At 43.3% G+C, this 9,190-nt stretch overlaps 1 protein-coding gene across 1 annotated transcript in view; it reads left to right on the forward strand.

The window, feature by feature from the left end:
* The first annotated feature begins 2,895 nt into the window (after positions 1–2,895).
* Positions 2,896–9,190, forward strand: part of LOC138957571 (uncharacterized) — an 11,143-nt gene continuing 4,848 nt past the window's right edge. Inside the window, exon 1 of the mRNA XM_070328668.1 lies at positions 2,896–3,249. Within this exon, the coding sequence (XP_070184769.1) occupies positions 3,148–3,249 (102 nt within the window). The 5' untranslated portion in view covers positions 2,896–3,147. The remainder of the gene's footprint in view (positions 3,250–9,190) is intronic.

Raw genomic sequence — 9,190 nt, forward strand, 5'->3', positions numbered from 1 at the left:
CTTTGCAAAGAACACAGTCAGGCTGTTGGATTTTTGTTTGTGTCCAATAGCCAACTTGCACAATACCCCGCTTGAATAGCTCTCCGGTGCGAAAGATAAGAAAGGTTCACTTCCCTGCGGGCAAACGTTTTGCTCTCACAAGCGCTGGTGTTCTCTGGCTTGTGTTAAAAAAAACAAAATTAAAACCCCGATCGCCTTTCCTTTGTGCACGGGCCATGCTTGGGTACTTTGAACGAACTTTAGGATTATTCTCGCGGCTATCATTGCTGCAGCACACTTGAAAATTCACAATTTTCAAGGCGAAGTGTCCGCATTGAAACGCAACAGAGCTATCCGGAAATGCCCGCATTTTGCGGCAGATCTCGCAAGGCCACGCAAGTTAACGCAGATTTATCGCGCGATTTGGCGGCGCAGGCCGATAGGGCAAGTCGCCTATTGGGGGGAAAACCTTATCCCATGTAAAAGCCTGCATGGCTAGATCCGAGACGGTCAGCCGAATTGTTTCCACGTGAAGGAAGGTGCCAGAATAATTATGGTCTTTTACACGAGAACTTATGCTCCTTTAAACACATGACTGAGGCACTTGTAATCGCAGAGGACAGAAACCTCTCGTGATGTAACGCTATATTGCGTTGACAGCAAACGCAGTTTTCAGCTATCGTCGGCTACGCAGTTTCTCTCCCTGATAGAGTCAACATTGTGCGCTATTATATTCTAGCTTCCACTCTCCGCGAAACACAAAGTGAGCATGCATTTTGCACACTTTGCTTTCCATTCCTTCTTCACGCTGAACTACATCCGTACCTGACACCTGAGTCAGTTTGGGAAATTAAGTTAGAAAAAAATGTCCCATTCTGCACATGCAGCAGGCAGGCTGTTGGTATATTTGTATGTGTTCAATTGTAAGAATGCTCTCACTCCATGTATTAGCCTGGACACATTTGTGTGCGGTGAGCATGCTCGTTTGTTTGTTTGTTTGTTTGCTTAAAGCCCAGCCGACTACGAAGGGCCATATCAGGGCGGTGCTGCTTTGACATATATATAACGTGCGCCACACACAAGACAGAAGTCGCAGCACAGGCTTCATGTCTCACCCAGTCACATTATTCTGACACCGGACCAACCAGTCCTAGCACTAACCCCATAATGCCAGACGCCAGGCGGAGCAGCCACTAGATTGCCAATTTTAAAGTCTTAGGTATGACCCGGCCGGGGTTCGAACCCACGACCTCCCGATCACTGGGCGGACGCCTTACCACTAGGCCAACCGTGCCGGTGGCGGTGAGCATGCTCCCTCACGCTGGGAAGAGTCTTTATTTCACTGCAAAGGCAGCAAGCAGGCTGTATGTTTTTCATGTGTGTCCTAGTGGGAGGATGCTCTTATTTCATTCAAATTCCTGGACAGATCCGTGCTGAAAAGATGGTTTACACGGGAAGTTTATTAGGGTCTGCTAGTGTGTGATAGGGTTTATGTCCGTCTGTAGATGTTATTTGTTTCTGTTAGTCCTGTGTTGACAACTCTTCGACAAGCGCTTGGAACTGTACCCACGGGATACGCGCGATATAAGCTTCTTATTGATTATTGATTGAAGGGAGGTATCATTGATGTTGTGCTTACGCTTGTTTGCTTGGTTTTGACACATCATTTGTCATTTCCCGTATGGAGCAAGTGGCAATTACAGACAGCTCATAAAGAAAATGTACCCATCATGGCATGTCTTCTTCTTCTTCTTCTTCTTCTTCTTCTGGCTCACAATGTTCATTTATTCTTCCAAACGTTCTATAACAAGTGGATTCGACTCAGGTATACAGTCCCAAATTTAGGGAATTTCCTGAACAGCTTGAACTTTCATTTAAAGGGAACAGAACTCCATGGAGGGTTTTTGACGGATAAAATTTAATTTGTATTTGAATGTTACCCCCCCCCCCCCCCCAAAGAAGCTTTTCTTCTTGTTCTTCCTCTGATCGTACTATTTGCTCACACTTTTTCATTGTTCCAAGCATTTTCTGTTGATTCGACTCCAAAGAGTCTACTAGCCGCAGGGCCGGACTAGGCTAAGAGGAGGGGGGGTGGTGGTGGTGTTGCCAGTGGTGGTCCAGGGGGATGTTCCCCCTGGCGGCAGGGGCGGATCAGTTCATTTTATGGGGGGGGGGGGGGTCAAAAGTATATTGTGAAGATATGGGTGTGAAGGCGCGAAGCGCCGATCCGACGGCGCAAAGTGCCTAGCTTGCTAGGGGGGTCCGGGGGCATGCCCCCCCCCCGAAAAATTTAAAAAAAAAGATGCAAAATGGTGCAATCTGGTGCATTCTGAGGATGATCATTACCAGTTTCAGGCAGCAGATTTTGTCACTGATTAATACCCCAAAAATTGAAACTCAATGTAAAATAAAGAAATGCATACCTCATTCAATATTTTTACTTTTTGGCTGGGGGGGGGGGTCCGGAAACCCTAGAAACCCCCCCCCCCCCCCCCCCGTCGTCCGCCCCTGGGCGGGGTCAAGGGGCAGAGCCCCTTGTGGGGGTCAGGGGGCGAAGCCCCCTGCCTGAAGCTGATGGGCAGGTCATATTCTGAGATAGGAAAATGGTCGCTCCTTGCATGAAACGGCATAAAATAAGCAATAATAAAAAAAAATTAAATAAGTAAGGTACATGTTTAGGCTAGGGGGGGGGGGGGGGTTGCGCAACCCCCATAACCCCCCCGGTAGTCCGGCGGCCTGAGCCGTGCCCGGTGCACAAAATGGAAACCTTCGGAGCTCACGTCGCGTGATGCCCACTTCAACATCACGTGAAGCTCGTGATAGTCTCGGTTCCAAGCTTCCGAAAACCACTTTACTCCAGTTGAAAAGGTTGGAATGTCGTACGATAATTGTCCTATAAATATCGACCGTTACAACATTCTCCACAACTCCTTCGTTGGTTGGTTTCTCCTCCAGTTCTTCTCCAAGCGCTCTTGAAATCTTTCCGTCTGCTTCTCTTCTTGACGGGTTTTTTCCTTCACGACACACACTTGAGACTGTCGCCTGCTGAGTATAGGGACTCGCCGCCGCACTGTCCCCTGAAGCTCACTCCACTGGCACTGCAACATTTCTGCAGTTGTTGCACGCATCGCATTCACTCGCTGCGACTTGTAAACACAGTCAACAAAGATGCTGAAGGTTTTGGTTTCGGTGTTTCTGGTTCTCGTTCTGACTTCTGGAAGTCTTGCTGGCAGACGAGGAAAATGGAAAGGACGTCGTGGTTGTGGTCGTGTAAGTATGTTGTTGTTGTTGTTGTTGTTGTTTACAATGTTCCTTTTGATTTCGTTCTATTGTAAGATAATTATGAAACGAATGAACGTTTTATTAACCACATTTTCTCGCAGGAGTTCTCAGCGATGTACAGCGAAACAAAGTGTGTGACAGTGATATTGATGGAAAAAAAACTGTATCTAACAACTTGAACTCTAATCATACTTTACAGAGATGATCCTACATATAATTTAACTGGTTCTTTTTCTTCTTTCTTGTACATGTGTATTTTGTTTGGTTCGTTCGACATTACTAATAAAAACTGCTAACAGAGGGAATAAACATAGTTCAGTTGTGGATCCTGGTGAGTGTAATTAACTGTAATTTCCGATCTTATTTGTCAATTGCAGTATGCTGTACATATATATACTCTTTATACAAAGGCAGGGACCGGCCTAGAAACTATTCACAATCTTTTAAAATGTTGCTAAAAATCAAGGGTCAAATAATTTATTTGAAACTTGCCTTTTTTTTAGAATTCACAAAAGGACTGTGAGTGTTGCTCTAGAAACGTATTCGGCGAACAGTTGTGTTTGTTGTTGTTGTTGTTGTTGTTGTTGTTGTTGTTGTTGTTGTTGTTGTTGTTATTTGCTCCATGATTAACACGTGAAAAGATCATGGAAAAGGGGCTGGTTTTCAAAGTCCTACAAAATCGGCGCAAGACATGTCATGGCAAAAACGTGTGATGCACGTGGTACACGTGGGTCCTGGCCATGGACAATTATAATGTTTTGTCATCCTGAACTCAGGTAAAATGAGTTCCTTCCCTTCGGGTCTCAAATTATCCCTGGCCTTTGTTTTCTCCCTCTGGAGAAGAAAACGATTTTTATTTTATTTTATTTTTTTACTTATTTTGAGCTTTTCGTAATGTGTTATTGATATAAGCAGATTTGCGATCGTCGATAATGATTTTTCATGGTGTTGTGTAATTTTTAAATTACAAAGGAATTGTTATACATGTAAGACAGTTTCAAGCGAGCTATCTTTCGCGGATGTATTTACTGTGCAAACAACTCTAGATATATGGCAAACGTGTCACGTGATAATCAACTTGGAAACATAAACAGCTTGGTGAAATGGATGAGTCTCTCAGTGGAGAATCTGTTCGTCGAGAGATGGAAGAATCGGCCATTCTGCAATCACTTTCGTCTTTTCTCAAAAACATTAGCAAAAAACATATGGGAGATAACTAGTCTCTGTATTCTTGTTTGGGTAGATTTCGGCTTTTAGCTCCGCGTCTTTCCCTTTACCCCGCGTAGTATCTTCTTCTTCTTCGTCGTTCACTACTCCGCGTAGTAAAGATCCATCCTGTCAGAGAGACACTGGGCAAGAGCGTGGACCGATGATTATCAGAATGCAGTTTGTGTATTTATTAAAACGGTAACACACGGACGAAGTTGGACCCTTGATAGCAAATTTGTAAACTGTCCATTTTCTTGGCCAGTCCTCAACGTAATTGAAGGGTATACTGAGACTGAACTTTATTTTACAAGGATAAAAGTTAATTAAGGCTGGGATTTTTCTTACAAGCTGTTCTTGGGACAACAAACACACAAAACTGCCCCCGAATCCCCATAGGAACTAAGTGACGGTTTTGGAAAGTAATTAGGTCGTTTGCTGTCTCAGGTTGCACCAGATCGGTCAAATGTCCTTGTTTCGATCCAATATTTTCTTCTTGAAATTACTTTTTGTAAGGTGTATTAGGGGAAGTTTTTTTTTGCTCAGATTGCACCAGATTGCTCCATTTTCCTTGTTTTTATCAACATTATCCGGGGGGGGGGGCGGGGGGATGCCCCCTGACCCCCCTGGGAGGTTCGAGCGCTTCGCGCCCTCAACTAAACGCTTCGCGTCGTCGAATTGTCCCAAAAAAGAAATTCGGAACCCCCCCTTAAAAATGATGTGATCCGCCCCTACAACGCGTTTGTAATCACTCTCTGAAAAGATGTGCGATGCGCTACTGCTAAGTATTAATGAATGCTACGGTGGTTCGTAAATGTTTCATGTCTGTCTGTCTGTCTGTCCGGTTGAACTTGTATGGGAGTGCAAATGTGTTTTGACCGTGGTTGCCCAAACAGCTTTCTGCTTCCTGTCCAGACAGGGACGTTTTTGAACATTAATTTCGAAAGTGACATTTCTATGAAATTGTTGAAATAAATCAGCAAACCAAAACCTCCGCGCAGTACTGTGTGCAGCCATGCTTGTGAATGTTTGTATGCGTCCATTGTTTCTTGTGAGTGTTTGCATGTGTCCCTTATTTCTTGTGAGTGTTTGTATGTGTCCCTTATTTCTTGTGTATGTTTATATGTGTCCCTTGTTTCTTGTGCATGTTTGTATGTGTCCCTTATATCTTGTGAGTGTTTGTATGTGTACCTTATTTCTTGTGCATGTTTGTATGTGTCCCTTGTTTCTTGTGAGTGTTTGTATGTGTCCCTTGTTTCTTGTGAGTGTTTGTATGTGACCCTTATTTCTTGTGAGTGTTTGTATGTGTCCCTTATTTCTAGTGAGTGTTTGTATGTGACCCTTGTTTCTTTTAAGTGTTTGTATGTGTCCCTTATTTCTTGTGAGTGTTTGTATGTGTCCCTTATTTCTTGTGAGTGTTTGTATGTGTCCCTTATTTCTTGTGGATGTTTGTATGTGTCCCTTATTTCTTGTGAGTGTTTGTATGTGTACGTTATTTCTTGTGAGTGTTTGTATGTGACCCTTATTTCTTGTGAGTGTTTGTATGTGTCCCTTATTTCTTGTGAGTGTTTGTATGTGACCCTTGTTTCTTGTGAGTGTTTGTATGTGTCCCTTATTTCTTGTGAGTGTTTGTATGTGTCCCTTATTTCTTGTGAGTGTTTGTATGTGTCCCTTATTTCTTGTGAGTGTTTGTATGTGTCCCTTATTTCTTGTGAGTGTTTGTATGTGTCCCTTATTTCTTGTGAGTGTTTGTATGTGTCCCTTATTTCTTGTGAGTGTTTGTATGTGTCCTTTATTTCTTGTGAGTGTTTGTATGTGTCCCTTATTTCTTGTGAGTGTTTGTATGTGTCCCTTATTTCTTGTGAGTGTTTGTATGTGTCCCTTATTTCTTGTGAGTGTTTGTATGTGTCCCTTATTTCTTGTGAGTGTTTGTATGTGTCCCTTATTTTTTGTGGATGTTTTTATGTGTCCCTTATTTCTTGTGCATGTTTGTATGTGTCCCTTATTTCTTGTGCATGTTTGTATGTGTCCCTTATTTCTTGTGCATGTTTGTATGTGTCCCTTATTTCTTGTGAATGTTTGTATGTGTCCCTTATTTCTTGTGAGTGTTTGTATGTGTCCCTTATTTCTTGTGCATGTTTGTATGTGTCCCTTATTTCTTGTGAGTGTTTGTATGTGTCCCTTATTTCTTGTGAATGTTTGTATGTGTCCCTTATTTCTTGTGAATGTTTGTATGTGTCCCTTATTTCTTGTGAGTGTTTGTATGTGTCCCTTTTTTCTTGTGAATGTTTGTATGTGTCCCTTATTTCTTGTGAGTGTTTGTATGTGTCCCTTATTTCTTGTGAGTGTTTGTATGTGTCCCTTATTTCTTGTGAATGTTTGTATGTGTCCCTTATTTCTTGTGAGTGTTTGTATGTGTCCCTTATTTCTTGTGAGTGTTTGTATGTGTCCCTTTTTTCTTGTGAGTGTTTGTATGTGTCCCTTATTTCTTGTGCATGTTTGTATGTGTCCCTTATTTCTTGTGCATGTTTGTATGTGTCCCTTATTTCTTGTGAATGTTTGTATGTGTCCCTTATTTCTTGTGAAAGCCTGGGCAGACCACAGGAGTTTGTGTCAAAGCGCCGGCCGATTATTATTTACTCCTTCATCCTTACTGTATCCATACTACTACTACTATGTAGTGAATAGTTGTAGTAAGGATACAGTAAGGATCAAGGAGTAAATAATAATCGACTGGCGCTTTGTTACAAGCTCCTGTGGGACAGACCGGCGGCGATGAACCTGATCTTGTGCGCGGGAAGGTCAGTTTAAAGGTCTGTAACATGTCGTATGCATTTCGAGCGCTTACTTCTCACCGTTTATCAGATCTCTGAACAGCGCTCTCCCTCATTTGTTTGAGATGTTCTCGGTGAAAATCCTTCGACGATTTTTAAAACTAGAATTTTACTTTTTGTGTAGAGTAGTCATGTGCCTTTCATTTCACTTTACCGCACTTTTTGTGTGTGAGGTATGCATTTAGAGCGCTTCCTTTGTTTACCAGATCTCTCAACAGCGCTCTCACTCATTTCTTTCAGATTTGCTTGTAAAAAAAATGTCACTTTGAACTTTTTTTTTCCCAAGGGCTGAGGAGAGAGGGAGAGAGTTGCTATGTAGGGTGTTCTGGACGTCCTTAGACTCCAAGCTCCTGGCAATGCCTCATGATAATTACAATGACGTATGTATACTGCAATCTTTCATTGGCGATGACACACATTTTCATGTATCTCAAAGTTTTTTTCTGCAAAGAAAACAGCTTTCAAAGAACGCTACCCGTCCATGTTTACGTGCCTGTCATGGAGCTAAAAAAAAAAGGGAGTTTACAGCAATGAAGCATAAACATCTCTGAAAAGATAGTAAAGTTTCTCACACCTACTGCATTTTGTGGGTATTTTGGAGGAAGAACGCTCCTTCCAAAACGAGTACTTACAACTGGTACAATGAATTTAAATCGGGTTGACACGTCTTCAAAGATGACACCCGCCCAGACCGACAGTTGAATGCTGTTACTGCAACAAATGTTGCTGCCATTGACGAGTTGAAGAGGTATGATGCACGAATCACACACACGGAGGTAAAGGACACATAGATAATTGAATCGGCACCCATCGATGTGATCTGGCACAAGCCTTTACGGGTACACAAGCGTTGCAGACAGTGGGTGCCCGTGATCTGGCACAAGCCTTTACGGGTACACAAGCGTTGCAGACAGTGGGTGCCCGTGATCTGGCACAAGCCTTTACGGGTACACAAGCGTTGCAGACAGTGGGTGCCCGTGATCTGGCACAAGCCTTTACGGGCACACAAGCGTTGCAGATACTGAGTGGGTGCCCGTGATCTCTCTGGTGTACAAAAGGGGGTATGTCTCGAAATGTGCATACAGATATTCTCTAATTGTCACTACAGAGAGTGTAAGGGTTTTTTGAAGGTTGTCACAGGCGATGGGGACTTGGGTCTATCAATCTGACCCCGGGCAACACATCGATCAGCCGTTTGGATGTCCCTAAACGGCTCCACCCCTATCAACTATTGGTGATCTCGGAACACTGGCAGGAAGAAGGTGGTCCCATTTGTTTGAAAATAAGAAAAAAGGCGCCACAATTCTAAAAGGGTAGCATCATTGCCTACCGTACCCGTGGAGTTTAAAGCTTGGCGCCAAACACGGGTACTTGAGGGTTGATGCTACTCTATTGCAATGTCCCGTTTTACACAGCTTCCAAATCAGTCGAATTTACTAACAGATTAGCAGGATGTTTGCCTGATGTTCCGTTCACAATATTTTCCTGAATTGGCCCCTTTCGACGTTTTCCTGTTTTTACATTTAAAGAAAATGCTCCCAGGAAACCGTTACGAGAGCCCTGATACTGCTGTCCGAGAGAAAACGAGGGTCATTTAGGGTATCGGCAAAAACGCTCGCGCCGACATGTTTGAAAGGTATTTCTACAGAATGTCAAAGTGTGTCGCAGCTCAGGAAGAATCCTTCAAGAAAAAGGCGTGGTCAAATTAACGGTGAGGTGTGCACTAATATGAGATTCTAAGGACTTCCAGAACAGCCCTCGTATTATGCGAGTTATGCTATTTTTGAGTCACTTGAGAAAAAGTGACTCTATGTAATCGGTCAGTGTTAGTCTGTCCGGACGGCCGGCCGGCCGTCCGGCCGGCCGTCCGTAGACACCACCTTAACGTT

The sequence above is a fragment of the Littorina saxatilis genome, unplaced genomic scaffold, assembly GCF_037325665.1.
Source record: "Littorina saxatilis isolate snail1 unplaced genomic scaffold, US_GU_Lsax_2.0 scaffold_501, whole genome shotgun sequence".
NCBI lineage: Eukaryota > Metazoa > Mollusca > Gastropoda > Littorinimorpha > Littorinidae > Littorina > Littorina saxatilis.